Source organism: Setaria italica, chromosome IV (genome assembly GCF_000263155.2).
Source record: "Setaria italica strain Yugu1 chromosome IV, Setaria_italica_v2.0, whole genome shotgun sequence".
NCBI lineage: Eukaryota > Viridiplantae > Streptophyta > Magnoliopsida > Poales > Poaceae > Setaria > Setaria italica.
In genome coordinates this window covers 23885867-23908319 of record NC_028453.1, presented here as the reverse complement: position 1 = coordinate 23908319, position 22453 = coordinate 23885867, and the positions used below count along the sequence as shown (strand labels likewise).

General features: G+C 42.9%; 2 protein-coding genes across 3 annotated transcripts; both read right to left on the bottom strand.

The window, feature by feature from the left end:
* Positions 1-2657: 2657 nt before the first annotated feature.
* On the bottom strand, positions 2658-11454 carry LOC105914289. The gene is made up of 14 exons (XM_022825982.1): positions 9850-11454; positions 9488-9708; positions 8652-9417; positions 8322-8578; positions 8082-8216; positions 7908-7983; positions 7708-7814; positions 7539-7643; positions 6598-6651; positions 6416-6448; positions 6117-6325; positions 4414-6038; positions 2856-4331; positions 2658-2773 (listed from the first exon to the last, which is right to left on the bottom strand). The coding sequence occupies exons 8-12, from the start codon at positions 7603-7605 to the stop codon at positions 5484-5486; spliced, it is 918 nt and encodes a 305-aa protein (XP_022681717.1). The 5' UTR covers positions 7606-7643; positions 7708-7814; positions 7908-7983; positions 8082-8216; positions 8322-8578; positions 8652-9417; positions 9488-9708; positions 9850-11454; the 3' UTR covers positions 2658-2773; positions 2856-4331; positions 4414-5483.
* Positions 11455-11607: 153 nt separating this feature from the next.
* Positions 11608-16744, bottom strand: LOC101767453. Of its 2 annotated transcripts, none has more exons than XM_004965395.2 (3): positions 14017-16744; positions 12197-12381; positions 11608-11975 (listed from the first exon to the last, which is right to left on the bottom strand). In XM_004965395.2, exons 1-3 carry the CDS (start codon positions 16615-16617, stop codon positions 11960-11962), a joined length of 2802 nt encoding a protein of 933 aa, XP_004965452.1. In that variant the 5' UTR covers positions 16618-16744; the 3' UTR covers positions 11608-11959. The 2 variants fall into 2 exon arrangements, with proteins under 2 accessions (XP_004965452.1, XP_022681716.1); XM_022825981.1 differs by having other exon boundaries at positions 11608-11870.
* Positions 16745-22453: the final 5709 nt, after the last annotated feature.

Below are 22453 nucleotides of genomic sequence, written 5' to 3'. Positions count from 1 at the left end.
AATGGCCACTTCGATAGGGAGCGCTGCCACCGACGGGCGGTGCCTCTTCGCCGCCATGATTGCCGGCGTTGACATCGCGTGACGCGGAATGCGCTGAGGGTTCGCGGGGTGGCGTGGATGGAGCTGCGGCACGTGGACGGCGGTGAGCCGGAGCAATGGAGAGGCGGTGCGGCATGATGTACGGTAATCGAAGAAGGGGTGGTGGAGGGGGCCGAGCGAGGGCTAGATTCGGAGTTCCTGAAATACCCTCTTTTGGGAAATGGTGAAGAGGTGGCGGTGGAGGGGGCTGATGAGAGGAGGAGTTCTTGAAATCCCCAATGTGGCTGGCCTGGGAACTGGCGACAAGGATGAGGAGTTCTTAAAATCGCTGTTGAAAATGTCGCCGACCGTCAGGAAGTTAAGGCGGTGCCGTATCTCGGAGGTGGCAACTATCGGTGAGCGTGCGCGGGAACAGAAATCGAGGAGGCGCATTCTTTGTTTGCGCTTTCATTTGTGCGGTTGACATGCGGGTCCTACCTAGTATAAAGAATCCCGGTGCCCAAAAATCGTGGCCTCCACCTTAACTTCTCTAAAGTTCGCACGCGAGCGTGCCTGTTCATCTCAAACACATCCCGTCAGCCCCTAGAATCGAGCGCATTCTCCTCCAACTTCCCCTCCCCTTGCACAACTCGCTGGATCTAGGAGTGACGATGGCTGGGTGCAAGTGCCGCAACCACAACTCTAGGAGGCACGCGACGAGTTTGGGCGCTTCATGCTAACACCAGCGACCTCGGGGCTGTCATCCACCCACCACCCCTCATCCACCTCGACGCCTTCACCAACTCACCGCCCCTCGTCCACCGCTAGGGTTAGAGCGCGGGTAGATAGGGAAGCTTCTGGAGCGGTGGCGGTGCCCTAGGGGGTTGGTGGCGCGGCGCTGGCGACATGGGTAGTGGAGATGCGGCACAGCGCAGCGCGGGCGTCGTGGTGGGCATCCGGAGCGGCCAGTGCAAAAGGGAAAGGCGCGGCAGGGGGGTCACGGGCATGCGGGTGCGGCGGTAGTACGCTCCAACAAGGTGCAGGCATGATGGCGCGTGCGGTGCATGTGAGGGGGGCTCGGTGGTATGGAGGAGGAAGAAGAGCAGTAGAGGGAGGCGATGGCAGGTGGGGCCAAGGTGTCGACAAGAGGAGAGAGCAGGCGGGCGAGCGAGCTGGGCCGTGGTGCAAGCGTGCAGGCGGCCTGTTGGGCTGGTGTGCAGCGCGCGGGTGAGGTGAGCGGTGCGTGCGGCCTTGGGCCGGCAGCGGCTTGGCGGGCCAAGCGAGGGGCACGGGCGAGCTTGGCCAGGCAGGCCAATAGGGGGAAAAGCTGGCCGGGCCAGTTAGCAAGCCGAGTTAGATGTTAGAAGGGGTTAGCTTTTGGTTTTTATTTGAGTTAGGTTTAGGTTTTGAATTTAGTTTGAATTTTGAATTGAATTCAAAATTCAAACCTCACACAAACAAGAACTCAAAATAAGATTCGAGGAAAACCAAATCAAGCCACACTTATTTTTGAAGTGGAATTTAGGGTGAGAGAGAGATTTATAGCTTTTCAAATGAGCACAGCAATCAAACAACAAGTTTTAATTTTTTGCAAATTCCACTCATTCAAATATTACAAATTTTTTAATTATTACATTATGTTTTTATCATGAATATAATATTGTTTGCTCTCATGAACCGTTGATGTAGCTTTAGTGCACACCACAAATTTGTGAAAATAGACCACTATGATTGTTTTTAAGTTCATCCTATTGTTAGACCAGACTGCCACGACAACCACTTCATAAACCAGACAGTTGTCTGAATGATTTAACTTCCATTCATTAAAATTTCAGATTCATAATGTTTAGTTGAAATGGAGTAAGCTAGGCAGATGTTTACATGATTGTAGAGCATAATGTGGAATGGTAAATCATTGATCATGATGTTCTATATATTGTGACCTTGTTTTGCTTGTAATGAAGGATGAAGGAACAAAGTATCAGATCAAATTCCCACAGATGCCATGTACGATGATACTCCATGAAGAGAGTGATGACCAAACCGATGGATCATTATTGTATTCCTTCCCTTTTAGTTATATGGAGCACTAAATGTGACGGATTGGATCCATGTTGTGAGCTATTTTTGGTTGATCTAGTAGGCACTAAATGTACTTGTATGTTGTGTCGTGTGGGAAATTCCAGAAAATTCAGTTTTGAATTTGCAAAGATAAATATACCGACTGATAATAACTTCTTGGTTACCAGCACCTTTATGTACTGCAATTGGTATGAATGCATGTTATCTTATCCACATGCTAACAGACCCTCTTGTAAAATTTCAGATTCGAGCAAAAGCGGAGGAGCTTTGCGTGGCTATCAAGCAGAAGCTGAGAAGGGTGAATAAAGCTAGGTGGAAGAAGACACACCTTGAGTTGGCTGTCGTTAAGAAGAAGAAATGGAGTGGGTTATTGTAATATATGTATATATATATACACTTTGGGTCCTGTTTGGATCCTCGCAGGGACAAAGGGAAGGGAGTGACATTATACACAACTTTCTAATAAACGATTGCAAACAAATGAATCGATACAAGGGTGTACAAAAAAAATCATGTATACACAACTGGTACCCTGAAACTAAAAATAATCAATCATACATGCGGCGAAGCTTAACAGATCACAAAGACACACAAGGTAGTCGTTCCCTGCATTGATAGAGACACTGCCTGTAGCATAATAAGCTGATCATCATGTGGATGGAAGCATGCAAACCTGCATGAACAATACCTTCAGTTACAACAATGCACATTGGAATTGGAACATAAATAATTTTAAATTATTTAAAATAACACACCTTAAATCTCGAAGACATCTCTATAGACAATTTTCTTTGTTCCTCTTCCAGTGGTGTCCATATCCTTGTTCTTTCTAGCAAGAACTCACGTCGTCTCATGAGAAACACCTCTAGATAGTGCAACGTACAGCTGTCCATGTGCAAAGACAGACTCGGGGAGGTAGATACAAACATTGGGTATTGTCTGGCCCTGCGCTTTGTTCATGGTCATGGCAAAGCTCAAGCGGACGGGAAATTGCTTGTGCTTGAACTTGAAGGGAAGAGATAAATCTTTTGAAGGTGACATTGGTATCCTTGGTATGAATACCCTTTTCCAGCATGTTGTCCATTGACAATCTCAGCATCAATAGAATTTTTCTGGAATCCTCTAACGATCAGTTGGGTGCCATTACAAAGGACGTTGTGAGGATCTAGATTACGTAGAAGGATAACAGAACAATTCTTCTTTATCGTCAACTTGTGTGGAGCGTTTGGTGTTATTGAATTCAAAAAATCAAGGGGATAACTATTCCGCGTGTCATCCTCTGCCGAATCAAAGCTGTAATATACCTGCTTGGTACCTAAAAACTTATCAATCATCAGTGCATTGACCGCATCAACGTGCTCGTTCCTAGTTGAAAGGATAGCACGCTCGCGCATGTAGGATGCTGATCTACAATTATCAGCCAGGTTCGGGAACACACGGTCAATGAGCGCATCTATACAAATATCTTCTGAAGGGCTATCAATATAAATGTCATCTGGCAACAGCACATACTCATCACCAAATGTTTCCTCAGTGCCGTCACCGATCCTCAACAGATAATCTGCAAACCACGTGTCAAACTGTGCTCTCATGTTTTGGGTTAGCCGGATGCGTCGAACACTTTCCCATATGTATGACTTGAGCAAAGTAGCATCAGTTATATGTGCTCTTGTACCACGGGCCACGACAGGAAGAACCTATCTGAAATCGCCTCCAAACAACATGACCTTACCACCAAATGGTCGCGTGCAATCCATTATATCTTGCAATTACCTATCTAGCACCTCAACGCACTGTCTCTTGGTCATCGCGACCTCATCCCAAATAATGAGAGATGCTCTCCTAAGCAATTTGGTTGTACCACTCTGCTTTGTAAAACTACACATAGTGCTATCGTCCAACTTGATTGGAATCTTGAACCTAGAGTGGGAAGTGTGTCCACTAGGCATGATGGATGCTGCTATACCAGATGTTGCAGTAGCAACGGCGATAAGGTCCATAGAGCGGACCTTTGCAAGCAATGCTTTATATAGATATGTCTTACCGGTGCCGCCAGGACCATCGACAAAAAAAAACCTGACCCTTGCCCTTCATAACATGATCAAATATCTCCTCGAAACCTGCCCTCTGCTCTGCATTTAGTGTATCTATAATCGTTAGGTGTTCCTCTTCTTAACCAAGATTCTGCTCCTCAGTGAGTTCTCTATAGTGGTCTCTAGTACGTAGTTCATCTACACACAAGGAAAATATGGAATGTTATAGGAAAAATTTAACCAATAGCCAATTATAACCATATTTCGATAACAATCTTACCTGACTCATGCAGCTCTGGAATACCATAGTGTCTGATATCTTTTCCCATGGATTTTAGATGAGATGATATATCACATAGTACTAACTGCTCTACAATAGTATTGTTGTCATTAGTACGACGGAAATCCTCAACCAATGATTCATAATACTTGCCCAAAGATGGCGTATGTTTGCGCACTCGCAGAAAACCATAATAGTGGCAAAAAGCCTTTGGAGAGAAGAAGGAAACCTGACCATGGCGCATTCAGTCAGACAATCATCTAATGACTTATCAGTGTCTACAAACCCCATCGCTTCTGCGACTGCCCTAAAAGTGTCATATGTAATACCGCGCCATGTTTTCAAGCTATCAAATGAGGTTGCACCCCTAACATGGTTCAGCAGAACCCGAAGGTAATATCTATCACCTTCATTGGGATTTACGTACACCAATATACCAATCTGTAGCCTTTTTTTTGCAACTTTAGGTTTCCGGTATTTTCTAGACTTGTTCCACATGAAGTAATCTGGAAACTCTTTGTACAGGCATTTGCAAGCCTTAGCACTTCGTTCATTCAACTTGAAATACTTAGTTAGCATTGACCTTTGGGACTTAGCAAGGTCCACACCGTCTTGAAGATTATCTGTTGCCTTGTACGCGACCATGTCGAAACCGGGAAGGTGTACCTGCATCTGCAAGATAGGCGGCCACATTGAATGCAACTTAAAACCAAACAACCTGTAAACCGCTTCTATAGCTGTAATCATTCTTGCATCACGGTACTGCCTGATCTCATTTATTACCCTGCACTCATTTCCTTTTTCATCAACAGAGAACGAGGTTCGATCATGGCCTTTATATATGTATTTGTAAAGATATTTAACTGACTTGATGCTACTGCAAATCTCAACATTGATATGGCAGTTATACCTCATAAGAAGCACTGGATTATAAGGTGCCACCCACCTATTATCCAATTCCTCTCCTCTAACCTTGACTTTCTACCATCTTCCCTTCTTCTATATATTATGTACGTGTCCTTGCCTTTTTCGGTCGTTTCACTAAACTGCCGAGGATACCGGAAACGACACTAAACGTCAACCATGCAAGGGCAATTTTTATTGAGGGTGCCACAAGGACCATGCATCATGTGCTTAACAACAAGCTCATGCAACCGCGGGTATTTGTTCGGATCAGAAATCTCCGCTGATATATACTTATCATAATCATCAGGGCTCTTTAACTTGCTTCCAGACTCCATAACCAAAAGAAAGTGCTCGTGTGGAAGAGCCCTCTTCTGGAACTCTGTCATGTGTGCCCATGCAACAACAGTACCAAGATGACCCTTTTTAATCAAGAAATCATGGAAATCTAGGAGCTTAGCATGGTAAACCCGTGCAACAACAACAGGACGGTCCTGTAGCGTCTGTCCAGGCAACAACTCTGCCACAATTTCATCCCAATACGGATTACATGTCATAGTCACAAAATAATCAGGCTTGCCATACCGTGTCACCAAAGTCATATCATCCATGAACCACGACTGAACATCACGATCACTCCTCGAAAACTGTTTAGTGAGGACAATCCTAAGCCCCACCTTGGAAGCATTAGCCTCCCCAGTAGCGAGTGTGTCAAGAAGTCCCTGTTCAAAAGGTATTATCCAAAAGTCTTTTAGATATTCGAATAGTAGCACAAATGAAGGCAAGTAATTAATTCAGACCTGGTAGAGATCTGCACGAATCAGCACCTGGTGTGTTGGCTTCGAGTACCAGTCTAAGCACATTGACTCGACTTTAATATACCAATCAACTAATAATTGTTGGAACAGACATCCGGCATGAAAGAACACGTTGAACTGGCCTTCCCCTATGTGAAGCTTGTAACACTTGTACTCTCTCGCACTGACCCATCGGTGTGAACCTCCAGTTTCTAAGATGAATATAATAGAACACCACGACATATAAACAGATATTTCATGGTTCCAGTAAACTTATCTAATCTAAATTGTAAAAATGTTACCTAGCCCTCCCACATCGCCATACATATTTTCATCTGGCCATTGTCATGATCAGAACCTATAAAATCTTATACATGCTAAATAAATATTAAAATAGCCAGCAACATGAGGGTCTACAAAGTGGAATCTAAACGTTAAAAGATTAGAATGAGCTTAGCAGAAGAGTAGCACTAATTTATTGTACCTTCATTTGTTCTCAAAATTCCAGACGCATCATCTTCTTCAGCGACATGAGAGTCTACAACGTTGGAATTAATTATATTATAATTTATAAATTGATAACTATAAATAAAACAAAGGCAGTGATAAGTTGTCATATGAAATGAATGGAATCATAATTAGTATTACCACGATTGGTCCGCTTCTTACGTCTACCCATGCCTATTTGACCATCGTTTGCAGGTTCACATTTTCACCATCAAATCTATCAATATCGTGAGAATAACTATCAATTTCCATGCGCCAGAAACAAAGAACTACGTGATATAAGTTCAACAAAGGTTAAATAGCCAAACCTTTTCTCTTGCACTTTACATACTTCCACTTCAGTTTTGAGGGTGAAGGAACTCTGTACTATATCTGCTTATCCTCCCAACCAATCTCACTACCAAGACAAAACAACGGATATGCTAATGGATCATAGCAACCGTGGTATGCCCTAATATAGTGTGCGTCATTTGACTTCCCATATATAACAATACTGCGATCAAACCTTTGTTGTGGGTCATTTCCATCTAACCAGATGCATGTGCATTATACCTCCTCTGATCAACACCAATGCTGGTGTTCAGTTCAATAGTGTACTCCTGAACATTTTTAATGATACCTAGACTTGTGAACAAGTGCACGTACGGATTAAGCCGAAGAAGAATTCCTCTTATCAAGCGAATCAAATTTTCATCAAGATTAGGTGACCTATTTACACGGTGAGCAATACTATCATCCGAGTCGTAAAAGTAGAGCTGCATATGTTGTAGACCTTTACCACTTCGCGTGAGTGGATCAAATTTATGGTAAAGCTACCCATGCGCCTTAAAAAAATACACACCAGAACCCTTTGCATTTGCTAAACGCTGATCAATGGAAACCCCAAAGCTAGTGAAAGAGAAATGTGAGTTGAAGTACCGTATGTGTTTCCTGAAATATTTTGCATCCCTGATGGTTTGACTGGTAAACAACTGGCGCAGCTCATGCGGCACTTTCAGGATATATATGTGGACCTTCCCTTGCCTGCAACAGAAAGAAGGACCTTCACTGAGGAATTTTTTTGCATTGCAAAATTCACAATTTTTACCTTCCTCAAAGCGTGATGCTTTTTAGGAAGCTCCTTGTACACTCCATAAAATGGGTTAGCAAGGTTGGAAGCCATTTCCGGATCTTTATAATACTCGTAATGGATATCTGAAAAGGATGATATAGAACGTAAATTAAATTTCTTAGGGTCGGGTAACAGAAATATTTAGAAAAATATATCAGTACTTATATAACGCATACCTCGCTGGTAAAATACTCTAGTCTCATCATCTTCTAACATCTCATCACCTAGGATCCATCTGATCTAAATCATTTTCTGGGACAATGGAGAAGAAATTACAGTGAATAAATTCCGACCAGGTAATAATTATATAGATGTAGAGAATGGATGTTGTATAGAGGTTTAAAATGTACCTTCTACACCATGCAAGGAATCATCTGGTTTCCATATCCCAGATGGATCTAGCTCATCACCTTATGTATGCATATTATCAGGATTATTAAAAACAGGGTGAACAGTCGTTGCTGGCATTGACTGGACGTTCTCACCTGTAATTAAAACATGACCATATAAACGATATAATGTCTAGAGATAACGTGAGGAGAGCACAACAGGCATGCGTTAGGACCCTACTACTCATAAAAGCGACATACCAGTCAAAGAATCAAGATATGAGCCGGGGATCAAGGTCGATGCTTTGCTCCCTATTTGTTTCATGCATGCAGTTGTATGAGGCCTATAGGAATAACGAACATGCGACACTACAACAACTTAACCACAATATTTGCACACAGTCCCTCTGATTTGTCCATTTTAAATTTCTTTCTTTAGGACCGTCCATATTTCCTCTTCTTTTTTAGCCTGTCCTTCTCCTTCTAACGATCCTCACGCGACATGACGCCTGAAGCGCCTGATAATAAACATAAAATATTTCACTATAATCCACTACAAACCAAGGCACCGATAACGGCTGTCGTGTTCACCTGTTCATATTTCCAAAACAGTCGATTCATCACACCCACGATCTACAATTGCACTTCTCTTGTATGCATATGTATCATTCTGATGGAGCCACTCGTCTTGATCATCCTCATCACCATCATTACCTTCAACTCAAATACCTGACATAAAATAGAACAAAGCGCACCCAGGTGTTTGCACGAAAAAAGACATTGGAAAAAATAACCTGAGAACAGTGTTCCAATAGACAAACAATTTACAAAGAAGAACGAAATTTACACAACCTAGATAAGGAGTTGGGTTTGCCAATCCGGAAACAGCAGTGATTGAGAGGCTCTGCAAGGAAACAATTGATTGATTGATCAACGATTGAGCAGTTCTGAAAGGAGTTGCATTTGCCAAGCTGGAAACAAGTAGGACAACCTGCAATTATGAAATTCCAAGATTTAAGGAAGTTTGTCTCAAGATTATACGCGATTAAACAAAGTGTACCCATGTGTTTGCAAGAAAAAAACACATAGGAAAAAATAACCTGAGAACGGTGTTCCAATAGACATTGCGACTACAGATAGACAAACAATTTACAAATAAGAATGGAATACATAAAAAGTCTTGAAAATACAGAACTTGGATCAGGAGTTGGCACACAACCGGGATCAGGAGTTAGGTTTGCCAATCCGGAAACAACAGTGATTGAGGGGCTCTAGAAGGAAACAATTAGTTGATTGATCAACGATTGCGCGGCTTTGGAAGGAGTTGTGCTTGCCAATCCGAAAACAGCCGGACAACCTGCAATTATGAAATTCCAAGATTTAAGCAATTATACGCAATTAAGAAATGTAAACACTGCAGATTACACCTGGATTCTGTGTTCGTTTTGTCAAACCGGCTTCTGGTGGGATCACTGCAGATTGCTGCAGACTGCCCTGATGAGAACCCTGATGTGGAAGAACTCCACGAGCATTTACAGCTGCTGCCAGTTTCTCAACTTTTTTATGTGCATAATCTTGCCTCCACTTTGCATTCATCTCAGCTCTCACCTCAGATGGCAAGTTTGCATAGCTCTCACGTTATTTTTGCCTGTCACGTTATTTTTGCCGTTTAAGTTCCCCCTAAGATATAGTATCACTGCCTGCATCTTTGCATCTTAAACGAACGAAATAAACAAGCTCAACCAAAAAAAACATAAAGAGAAACGTAAAACAAGTTTCATCTTAATACCATTATTGTTGGAATTGTCAAATCACCTCTTCCTGCTGCGAGGTGCACGACGAGATATGTTGTTTGTAATGTCCTATAACGAAATTTGATCGCTCATTGCAACAAATCTGTGATTGAGGGGGACATCCTGGTACGTCCTGAAACGGGTTAGAGAAAATATGTGAAGCATGCGCAGATTATACAAACCATGTTTTATATACTCACCTGCATCTCGCAGCCTGGTAATGTAGACCTGACAACCTGGTGTGACACCAACAAACCGTGCAGCCAAAACAATACGTTGATTGTGCCTTCTTGGACGCGAGGCCATATCGGTATAGATTTATATAGGTACAACGATGATAAAACAGGAAACCAGCGTTGAGGAAACAATTCAAAAAAAAATCAAAAAAGAAACGGCAAATTCAAAATTTGAGGGGATCTGGAAGGAAACAATTGATTGAAAAACCACGCGGTTGCTGACAAGTAATTATTAGTTTTCATAGCTGACAAGTAATTATTAGTTTTCATACCCACCACCACATGGTTGCTGACAGGTAGAAAAATAGAAAAAAAAGGGTGCGGTGTCAAAAAAAAATGGGCACGGGCGGGATCTAGAACGGGGGATTACGACAAAATGAATCCCTCCTCATCGTAATCTCCCCTCATCGTAATCTTCTGTAAGGAAACAACTGAACAGTGGATCCTCCGTGAGGGGTACGTGGGTATAACTCTCAGTAGGAATTGAAATGAATTCTCTCAATTCTTTATAGTAAGTATACATACGGAATGTAAAGAGAACCAGCATGCATGGATGCACTAGTTGACTAATATTCTAATAGTTCAATGATTCAATCCAATGATAAACAGCACCAAAATTGAATGATTGATTGCCAAGGAATGTCACTAACTCACAACCAAGGCTAGATGAACAACACCATGTATTGATGCACATTTGTCTTGCATAAACCACATCACTTCACTGCACAACTGCAGTGCATTTACGCATCTATACAAATTGCTTTCAGCCATGTTAGAGTAGTCGCAAGAATACATCTCTTTAACAGTAATTTTAGGTCAACACAATAAAGCAAATTCACATGTAATCTGCTGCTCAGTGGCCGTAGTTGAACTTAAGAATTTGCAAACATTGCATTTTGGTGATACAGTTGCAAGATTGAAGGCTGGGAGCTAGACAGTTCAGGGCAGGGATTACAGTACAGTAATTCGTGAAACAAGCAAGTTACTACTGTTTGTGGTTGGATAATCACCGGAACACACCTCCCAAGTCTTACGAACTACACCCCTAAATCCCTGATGATCTTAAGGAGATGTTATCAGTATTGGTAGAGTATAACAATCCTAGCAAATAAGGCAAGAAGCACGAATGCATGCAAAACTTTGTGTGTAATAAATTCAAATGATAATGATCCATCGAGCTAAGATGAAGGATCTCATACACATGCTAACATGGTTGTGAACTGTGTTTGCTCAAGTAACAGATTTTACATATTGCCAATGTTATTGTGAAAATAAGTTCTTGAGCTATTTCTTGAAATTGCAGAGAATAAAATATACAGTTAACTTTGCTATTATTTCTGTTTCAAAGATGTCACTTTTTGACATTCACATGCTCTGTTGTATAGACTTTTCATCATTAACTTTTACAAAAAAGTTGCAAACATGACAATATTGGAAGTATCTCATATAACTATTCTACCAATATTATTTGAATATGACCAATCTTAATACTTCAATAGATATAATTGGCCAAGTTTGAAAAGCTTCATAGCATGCATTCAAAACTAACAAATGTTTCAAGATGGAAGTAATATAATTGTAGGTGTTCACACTTTAAGGTAGAAATGCAAAATTGACAACATTAGGAAATCTATAAGGTTGAGAAATTTTCATAAGGGACAGAATTAGAAGCTATCAACTGAATATGTACTTGTCAATGGTCGGACAATACATTACCATGCTTTTATGCACGCAACCTCTTTAGCTCAATCCCCTTCCATAAAAAAGAAAGATCCAACTGGCTGCTCAAATTGATGAGAGAAGATTACTTCTTCAGCTGATAATTCCTCATTGCAATGACAGTACGCCACTATTGTTCATGTGCCGCATATTAATTGGGTGCAACTCTGCAGAAACATTTTAGGCATGGAGGGCAACATTTGACACGCTTCATACATTCTTTAGCATGTAAGTCAATCATAGTCTCTATTTGTTAATATTAAAGAAAGTGCAACTCGCTACAGTTTGACAATCACTTTCTGCAAAGAGAGTGTAACAACCATTTTTTCTTTTCTTTCATATGATCCCTGGCCAAGAAAAAAAAGGAAACTTTATTGAGAAATGCTACCTCTTTACCACCTTCTTGGTAGCAGTTACAGCCGTGGTTGATTTGTTTCGATCAATATTCACTTTGTTTTCAGTTTCTTCTGCAGCTGTTTCCACTCTTTCTGGGGTTCGGATGCTGAGCTTTAAATCTTGCTTCCTCATATTACTAACACTGGACCCATTTGGCTGATCTTTGCTAAAAGCATCCTGCCAAAGGGTTAGACAAAATGGAGAAACATAAAACATCAGTAACTAAAAGAGCAAAAGAATATGATACTTGTACTATATTATTTTGCATTTTGCAACAGACTTGTACCATTATTTAGAAAATACCATAAAACTAATTAACGACAGTTGCCCCTATTTTTAACAGCCATCCCTTGAAAAAACTTTAGAGCCAATGCTACACCTTTCAGAGGCAGTCAACAAGACATGAATACACTGATGACAATGCAGGTCACTGTAAAATACAGTTTGGGTTAACTGAAACAGGTCAAAGAAGGACAGCCTATAAAAGAGCTTAGAACATGGTGTCTTGCAGGAGCAAAATGGCTGCGGCAGATCAAGCCAGGAACTACTCTTGTGTGAGTTTGCATTTCAGCGACATTTTTTTTTCCTTTTTGGCCTAGGCAACCAATTTTGATTCTTCCTCTCTATTAATACAAGCCAAGTAGAACTCCAGCCAGTAGTTTGTTCTTTAAAATGAGCCTCTGTGGAGATGTTGAGGCATGTCACCTGAAATTTCATATCAGTTCCTAAATACAATATATCCATTGTAACATGGTGATAAGAAGGCAACAGGAGCCTGGCTTGTTTTACTTGGTAGCATTTGAAACTAACAAGTAACACCTTTGACCAGCAGGTTTTTCCCTAGTTTTCAGAACCCTAGACGAAGCCGAGTGTCATTTACTGGAACAGTAAACTTGAATTGCTCTACCTGCTGCTGGCTGCATCAGAGCAACCAGTACTATGACCTGGAACAACTCCAGCAGTCTAGCTGGCTGCCAGGAACACAATAACATGCTTCCAACATCTCACTGCAGTATCAATCTAAGATTGAGACTCACAATCTCCATCTCCACCTTCCTATCACATTCCGCAAAAGCTAACACAGCTATTTTGTATTTTCCTTGGTTTCACTAGAAACTAAAAATTTTCTGACCAATTCTAGTACATGTTTTATTTCAGGACTAGTTCATGGTTTTTACTTAATCATTATCAATCAAACCAGTGACTTACAACTCAGTGAAGGAAACAAATGATGTTCCAGAAACATTTTGAAAGCGATGAATACTTGTCCACACAAAGATCATCAAATTCTCTCCAGTACTTAGTGGGAGTTGTTGCAAATAGCCTTGAATTGCTAACAAGTTACTCCTGATCATTTTATTTGGCCATACTTTGACTGTCCAAAATCGATCTTTGACAATATATTCTTTCTATAATATTTTATAAACAATCGCAAAATCACATTCATTAGGAAGTGCTTGTGAATATTATTTTTTTGTGGATCATAACTCACGTAGTATTATGCTAATTGGTCAAAAGCGTGAACTTGTACAGTCCAAGTATGCCTTTCAAAAAAAAACAAGAGGGAGTATATAGAGTTCATAATTCTTTGTGAAAATAATGCTTCTCTACTTAGTTCACACTCATGCCAAGCTTCTTTCATTCTTCTATATAACAACACTGCAGGGAGGCCAATATATAAAAATATGACATACAACAAGAACTAACAAATATTTCCATCATTTGTTGTAAATACAAAAAACTACAATAGAGATTACTAATAGAAAAACAAACACAGCACTACCAGGGATCTTGCAACCTGCAAAGAGTTACCTTTGAAAATTGTGTCTGCACAGAAGAAGCTTCAACACCAAGAGGTTCCACAATGTCAGCTGGCGCATTATAAGGTGAGTTGACTTCATGAGTTGTTTCTGGATTTACATCTCTTGTTCGAGCTTCATGGTTACTAAATGCATTTTTCAGATATCTCCTTCTTGTCTTTTTAATATTCTGGCTATTGTTTTTCTGATCAACCAGGCCATTACTTTGATCATCCTCTAGTGTGGTTACTATTTGCATATCACTTTGCACTTTCTTTAGCAGTTTCTTTGCCACTTTCTTCGTTTTCTGTACAGAATTTGATGGACCATTCACAGCTTTGGTTCCAGGTACACCTTGTTCTGATTGCGTTGTCTCAGTTTCCTTACTGCTGCACACTTCTTTCTGTAGTTTGACTTTGTTTTTCGAAAGATGCGCTCTAAATTTTTTGTTGGATGAAGTTCTTTTCTCTTGCTTCTTCTCTGATGTAGAGATTTTTGAAAAATTGTGTTGAACAGTTTCTTCTGGAGGGGCATATAGTGATGATGTGCTAGCATTATTAAGGGTCCTAGTGGACTCTGTTTCCCTGTGCTGATTGTCATTCCAACTAGAAATGGATGGTTTTGGTTCTTGTGCTAATTGCATGCTATCTCTCTTCAGATCTATAGGTTCTTCTCTGCTTCCCTGAGATGATGCTGAAGTCACATTGTCCATCACTATTGAAGTTTTACATTCTTCTTCACCTATCATGTTCATATTATGAGCAAACTCTTTGTAGTGATCTGTCTGAGTATCCTTTGCTGAAGTCCTGGACGCTTCAATTTCTTGATTGACATTGATATCATTCACACTAACGTCCATTGGTGTTTTCTTGTTCCTCAACTCAGATGCTGAACAGTCAAAACAATCAGATGACAAACCATCAGCTCTTTCTGGAGCTACATTGATGCTAAACTCAGAATTATCCTTTGAATGAATTATCTGATGGTAACTAATGGATGGCACAGATGGTTTTGTTCCTTGAATAATGTCCAGATTCTTTGCACATGTCTCTGAAAATGCTTCCTCACTTTCCAACTCACAAGATGTGGTATTAATCATATTAGGATCCAGATTATGATAATCTGCAGAACCAATTTGTGCTTCTTTTTCTGATGTGTTCATATCAGATGGTCCATCATTTGAACCAATTGCCATATCATTGTTATAAGCAGGCTCCGGCAGTTCTATTTCTCCAATATTATCATCATCTTTTACACTAGTGCTCATGACTGCTTCTCCATTTTCCATATCCACAGTCTGCTCAACAGTTTCCTCAATCTTATCAGTTGACAAACTGTAGCCAGATAATTTGCTACTGTCTGACACATCATTAACACCAGCCTGGTTACCAGAAACTTCTTCGTCATCTGCAACAATTAGGTGTGGAAAGATGGTACCATTACTTTCTTCAGTACTACTTTGTTCAAGGTTTCTTTCTTTTGGTCTATGGACCTCTTTAACCATTCTTCTGAATTCTGTAATTCTTGCATCATCACCATTAGAAACTGTTTCGCAGCTAAATGAACTTCTTAGGACAAACCAGTCCCTCGATTCCTTGGCCTGTTTGATGTTATTCATCAGTTCTTTCCTGTCTAGAAGTGGCCTTCTCTGTAAACCACCTGGAAACCCATGCGCCTTTTTAAGCATTGTCATGTTACCCTTATCGAATTTAACCCATTCCATCCCAGGCCTACGCATATAAAGCAATCTCCTCAGCAGGTGTGCCTTGCTATTTGTCTGGATCAACTTGGAAAGAGCTAACACAAGGCAGACACTGAATAATGCTGTCAAACCACTCCATGAGACGCACTGCAAAGGAGTCGCATTTCTCTGAGCAACTGAAACCTCCCCATTAAGAATTAGTGATTCCACCCGATTAGCTGCTACAAACTGAAAAAGTGAGCTGTTCTTTGGAGTCACACACTTGCCACGTTTGGGTTCCATAGCCATCACTCTTGCGCAAGACAACATACTCTCTGAATCATCGCTCCCCTCGCCCACTGCAGCGTGGCTCCTGTCAATGATTTCATCCTCATCCACCTCAATGCGCACCACATTTCCATCTGGACCTTCATAAACACTGAACACAGGACCAGCCCCAGTTCGACAGAAAGTGATCTCCTCCTCTGCGACTCCAGCCGCATCCTTCTCACCATCCAGTTCGGACTCTGAAGCCACATTCCCACTTCGAGAAGCACCCAGACAACCAGAAATTTCCAATTTCTCCTTAAGATAAGACGACGGCTCAGCATCCAAGCAACCAGATTTGGGCTCTTGGCGATCCAAAGACTCTAACTTGGGGGCCTCATCGTAAGGATGACGCACCTGGTGTGGAACAGCTGGCGGCGGCCAGAGCTGCGAGGCCTTATCCCGCAGCGCGTTCCGGCGCCGGGGCAGCGTCCGGGGGAACCGCGCCGGAACAAGGGAAACGTCGCAGCGGGAAGCCGCAAAGGGCCTCCAGCAACGGATTCTGAGGACGGGGGAGCTCCCAGGTGCGGAGGTGATGTGACTGCCGGGGATCTGGGTGGAGAAGCGGAGAGGCGCGAGGAACGGCGAGGAGGTGGCGGTCGCCATTTTACGGCGGTTACGGGGAGCTAGAGGAAGAGGCGGAACGGAGGCGGGGGATGCGGTGTCTGGGCGTGGATGGCCATGGCCATGGCGGCGGCCGGCGGGGTTAGCTAAAAACCCTGCCACGCTAAAATCTTTTTCCTCCCTTTGGAAATGGAGAAGACAGGGACGCGTTTGTATTTGCAAGCAATGAAAAAAAAATGCCTTCTTTCAATTCCAATTTCTTTTCAAGATATTCCAAATATAACTTACACATTTGATCTAACCTATGTTTTTTAAAAACATTACGACGGAGCTGGCTGTGAGGGTCTCCAATGGTCTAGTTATTGCTAGCTGAATTAACCTTTTTATTCCTTTAATAGTGCAAAATTTACGAGACTGGCGTGAAGTGGAGAGCTAATTTCGCTCGTTTTTCGATGTAGCTTTCTCTCACAGCACAACCTTTAAAATTATCTTATACATGCGACTTATATTAACTTTGAGCTAGCAACTTAGTTATACCATTGAAGACGCCCTGAGCCGTGACTAGCGCGACGAACTCACCCTCCCCAATTTGGCCTCACGCCAATCAGATGTGGCAGTCCAAGCTACTCTCGTGCTAAAACAGTTACCAGAAGTTCTAGTTAAAGAAATCCACTGCAATGTAATATGACGTTTGGTAGTCTGGATGAGCATTAGGCCAGGCTCAGTTGATATAGGTTAACTTGTTTGGTAGCTTGGACGAGATCACGGGCTAGGCTCAAACAGTGCAAAAGAGGCTAGCCAGCCTGCATCGCATAGAACATCAAAATCGATCGTTCCACGCGGTGCATGCTCTATCAGTCCAAGCAGGAGCGTTATGGTGACCTCCGATGCATCACGCTCACTACAACCTTGTCCTGTCTCAACACCGGAGCACCGCCACGCCAGGCGCTGCCTGTGCGCCCCTCCCACTTGCCCCCAGCCACCCCACTACCCAAGCTGCCGCAGGCCAAGCCCCCGATGTGCGCCTCGCGGCCAAACACTGTCACCATTCTGCATGGCCACCGGCCGAGCCGAGCTCGCGCCTCTCCGAGCCACATGCCCCGCCCGCCAGCCTGGCACCCGCTGGAGCTCCACCTCCCCCGAGCCGCGCTCACCTGTCCCCGACCTCACCGAAGCGCTGCCGCAGCCTCGTGCCCAGTGAGGAAGAAAGGGGCAGTGGCGCAAGGGGGCTGACTGGCATATGCAACGGTGTCAGCGCCCTTGCTGGTGGCGGCGACAGCGAGGTCCATGAGGGGGATGACGATGCTCGCGTTCCCCGATTTCTCCTCGCAGCGGCGGCGTGCTACGAGCTAGGACGCACAAAGGTGCACGGCTGTCGAGGCTGTTGATGAGTGGGCCCGTGGTTGCGGCGAGCTCGCTTACTAGGAAGCCTTGGCGAGGGCAAGCAGAGGCCGGCGGGAGCGGATGGCACAGCGCGGGAAAGCGGCCACGATGAGTGGCGATGCACGGTTGGTGGCGCGAGCGCCAAGCAGGGCAGCGAGCGCGAGCAAGCAGTCGTAGTGCGATGTGTGGTGCGGGTGAGTGTGGTAAGTCTACCACATATAAAATGCAAAGTAAGTTCACCAATTTGCACAGGCTAATAAACAAGATCTCAAATGAAATGAGTCCAGCCTATCAGATGCAAAATTGTCAAACAACATCTTTACGTCCCAAAGCCTGGCTAGGCTAACTAAAAACTAGCTCTTGAGCCATGTAAGATTTTTACTGATGTGGAGGAGAGAGGGTCAGGAGAGAGATAGATGTCGTTGTTTTGTGAAACAACCGCCTTGTAGGTTAGATTTTAGGACTATGAGATGACTACTTTACTATTGTACGAGTTATGGTTGTCACGCAACTCATAATATTTCTTTTTTTATGCATAAATTAAGAAAAAATAGAATTACTATGAGACAACTTAAAAAGACAACCCAAGTGTTATTTGTTAAGTCGTCTCACATAGCCCTAGGCAAATTTAACCGAGAACCTAGAACCGAACCGAATTTATCGAGAACCGAACCGAACTAACCGAGAACCGAAATTTCGGTTCCTAGTTTCTAGAAACCGAACTTTAATCGGTTAATTTGGTTTCGGACCTCGGTTAACCGAAATAACCGAGGTACCAAGGAGGCCCAGTAAGGCCCATCAGCCCAGCTTGAGAGCCTTACCCCGAGTAACCCTAATCACTCGCTCACTCAGAAACTTCCCACCCGGCACCTGCGCCTTCTAGCCTTCCCACCCGCGCCGCCTCCCCAGTCCCCCTACACCCTACCAGCACCGACGGCGCCGCCTCCCCAACACCAGCATCGCCACCTCCCTACCCGCACCGATGCCGCCCCTGCCCTAATTGCCAACGTTCGCCTTCTCACCCATGGCCTACTCAGGGAGATCGCTCCAGTTCCCAGCTAGCGGGAGAGGGAGACAGGGAGGGGGGTGGAGAGTTGGAGCGCCGGGGAGAGGAGAGGGAGAGGGAGGAGGCTAGGGAGAGCAGAAGGAGAGGGAGAGGGAGAGGGAGGGAGAGAGCTGAGGGAGGGTGAGGGAGGTGGAGGGAGAGGATAAGGTGAAGGAGCTGGGCGCGCAGGAGAGGATAAGGAGGTGTGCGGATGGGTTTAGTACCGGGTGGGAAGCCCACCTGGTACTAAAGGGTGGCTTTTAGTAGACTCCACCCGGTACTAATGTGTACCCTTTAGTACTGGGAAGGGGGTCACGGGGGCTCCTCAAGGATTATCCGTTAGGTCCGGTACTAATGCTCACATCAGTACCGGGCCAAAATACAACCGGTACTGAGCCTCGGAACGAAAGACCATTTATCTAATAGTGTATATATGTTTGTGCGGGAGGCGCCGGAGGAGGTGATACGACCATTGGCGCATGTTAAATACGTCCTCCATCTCAGAATATAGCTACGTTAACTTTTTTAAGTTTGACCAACTATATCTTTAAAAATAAATCGTTTCAAATAGAAAAGATCATATTATGTTGTTTCACGATAAATCTAGTAACATCATTTTTTATTATTAGTCTCCATCATTATTTCACTATTTGTAGTTAAAATTGAGAAGGTTTGACTTTGAAAAAGTCTATACGTAGCTGTATTTAGGATTGAGGGAGTATTTGAAGTATTTTCTAGAGATAAAAATTAAGTTGTGTGTAAAAGTTGATTGCGAACATTCAAGGAGCGAGCATGGCGACTCAGCTACAAAGCGTCGTTCTGGCGATGGAAGGTACAAATTCATGCGATGCGATGATTCTTGGATGAGCGGACTATGGTGTTCAGAAATATTTGGAGAAAAAGGGAGTACGCAGGATTCTACCCCTGCTCCACAGTACAATCCTCAATCCGCGAGACTCATGACGAGAAATGGTAGATATACACCTTGTTTGGCATGACTTCAATTCTGGGTGGAGCTGCTCCACTCTAGAACTCCAGGTGGAGCCAGCTCTGGGTGGAGTTGGAGCTGTCTGATGAGGGCGTTTGGCTGGGAGGGTGTCCCTAGCTCCAGAAAAGAGGAGTTTGAGGGTAGATTGCCTTTCTTGCCCCTGGTTCAACTGAACTATTTATCACAAATATAAAATAAAAGTACATGCATGGCAGTCCAAAATAATAATAAATTAAATGTTCCAAAAATTTAAAATTTCGAAATAAATTCATAATTCCAAAATAAGGTCGTTACAATAATCTTGCACCAATTCCATGTTAGGGCGATTGATGTAGCCATACTATCACGAAAGGTGTTCATAGTCACAAAGCTTGATTCCGAAGTTGATCCATCGGAGGCATGTTGAGACACGGCATACTTGTTGTATCTTTCCGGAATAGTAGGCATGTAGGTAGGATCTCTATCAAAGTTAGCAAAGTCCACATCAACGCTAGCATGTTTACGTATGAAATTGTGTAGAACCATAGTAGCAACAACAATCTTCTTTTGTGTGACCATTGAATAACTGGGCATCTTGTAAAGGATTTGCCATTTTATTTTTAATACTCCAAATGAGCGCTCAATAACATTACGAACAGATGAGTGTATACGGTTGAACTTCTCTTTTGGAGTATTTGGTTCCATACCTCGATGCCACTCGTGAACTTCTCTTTTGGAGTATTTGGTTCCATACCTCGATGCCACTTGGGTAAGTGGTACCTTTCACCCTTGTATGGAGCTAGGTACCCCGGACGATTAGAATAGCCCGCATCTACAATATAGTACTTGCCTACACATATGTAAAATAAGATAAGTTTGTGCATACAAATATGAAAAGGAACATAAGAAAAAATCTTTACCTTGAGGAGGATGTGGGAAGACATTTACATCTGCTTCCAATGCATGGTACAATACACTACTATCATGCAAAGAACTCGGTTGACCCGCAGCCACATAGGTGAAGCGCATATCAAAATCACAAACGGCACGCACATTTTGAGTTGCAATTCCAGTCTTACCAATATATCTCACTTGTTCTTCAGGTGATAAATACACACGAATATGGGTTCCATCAAGTGCACCAATGCAATCCTTAAAGTGTGGATATGCTCTCTTGTCATTCCTAATCCTCTTATGCACATTACGAAAATTAGGATCTGTTGGTCTCAAGAAATCTTGTGCCATGGCAACCACACAATCTAGAACTTCATGAAATTTTCTACTAATGGTTTCACCTGAGTGTTTGAACTTATTTTGTCCTCTTCTATTTGACTCACACCCACTGTCGAGCATACTCCCCAGACCCACGAGTAGGCCTTGGACGGCCCACTGAGGGACGTACTCGGACATGATCAGAACAAGGATAGGCGTATCCTTCTCGGACTAGTCTTGTATGTTTATGGAAAACTACTCGGGCCGATACCGAGTAGAACTCTGTAATAGTACCCGACTAGGACTCAGACTTGTAACCCTGCCCTCCCGAGTATATAAGGCCGGGCAGGGACCCCCCTCAAACACAATCCTCAGGACCAAAACATACTTCAATACAAACCAACACACAAGACGTAGGATATTACGCGATCTAGCGGCCCGAACCTGTCTAAATCGTGTTCCTTGCGTCACCATTGGTTCCTTGATTCTCGACGACCCTTACCGCATAAAAGACCTCCTAGGGTACCCCTAGGCAGGTTGCCGGTCTAAAACACCGACACCCACCACATGTGAATAGGAAAATGGTCAACATTTCATAAGTATTCATGTGCTTCGATGGTTTTAATCCGTACCTCTCAACCAACACATCATGAAGATCCTGAAAAATAACCTCAATCATCCGAAGCATTCGATGGCACTCCCCTGGAGTGTAAACCATCTCCATCAGCCATCCCATTCCACTTTGTTGTAAAAACATAAACCTCAGCGGTGCCTTATCCATATATGAGTCATGATAACTTTGTGCTAGTTTATCACAGCTCTCAACCATTTTAAAAAAAAATCACCATCAGACTCGCTAGATTCATCAGACTCACTTGAAGAATTTGTGAACATTGACATAAATGAAATGTAAGATACAACTGTCATACATAAATAAAATGCAATAAAATAAAATGTACCACACATGCGATAAAAATAAAATAGTAGCATACACAAATGACATCACTCTCACTAAGCCAATTTCTACTTTTCATATTTATCATTGTACTTCCTCCTAAGCCAATTGAACCTAATCTCATAAGTAGGCAAGGTCATAAACATCTCCCTTTGCTCCTTCTTCACAAACAGTTCAGACGCCATGTAATATTCATTGCTATCATAGCCAGCCCCACAAGCATCACAACCTCCATCACTTCATCAATAGAAGATTTTCCATGTCTCTTAGGAACATATTCATTGGCTGGACTTGGCCATACTTGTTACTGCTTCTT

Coding starts and splice junctions, on each gene's coding strand:
- LOC101767453 (XM_022825981.1), bottom strand. CDS start 16,617: ATGGCGACCGCCACCTCCTCGCCGTTCCTCGCGCCTCTCCGCTTCTCC. Junction 12,382..14,016: donor TGCAGACACAATTTTCAAAG/GTAACTCTTTGC, acceptor ACCCTTTGGCAG/GATGCTTTTAGCAAAGATCA. Junction 11,871..12,196: donor ACCAAGAAGGTGGTAAAGAG/GTAGCATTTCTC, acceptor CAATTTGAGCAG/CCAGTTGGATCTTTCTTTTT.
- LOC105914289 (XM_022825982.1), bottom strand. CDS start 7,605: ATGAGCTGCGCCAGTTGTTTACCAGTCAAACCATCAGGGATGCAAAAT. Junction 6,652..7,538: donor TATTTCAGGAAACACATACG/GTACTTCAACTC, acceptor CCAACGTTGTAG/ACTCTCATGTCGCTGAAGAA. Junction 6,449..6,597: donor AATTTTGAGAACAAATGAAG/GTACAATAAATT, acceptor GACAATGGCCAG/ATGAAAATATGTATGGCGAT.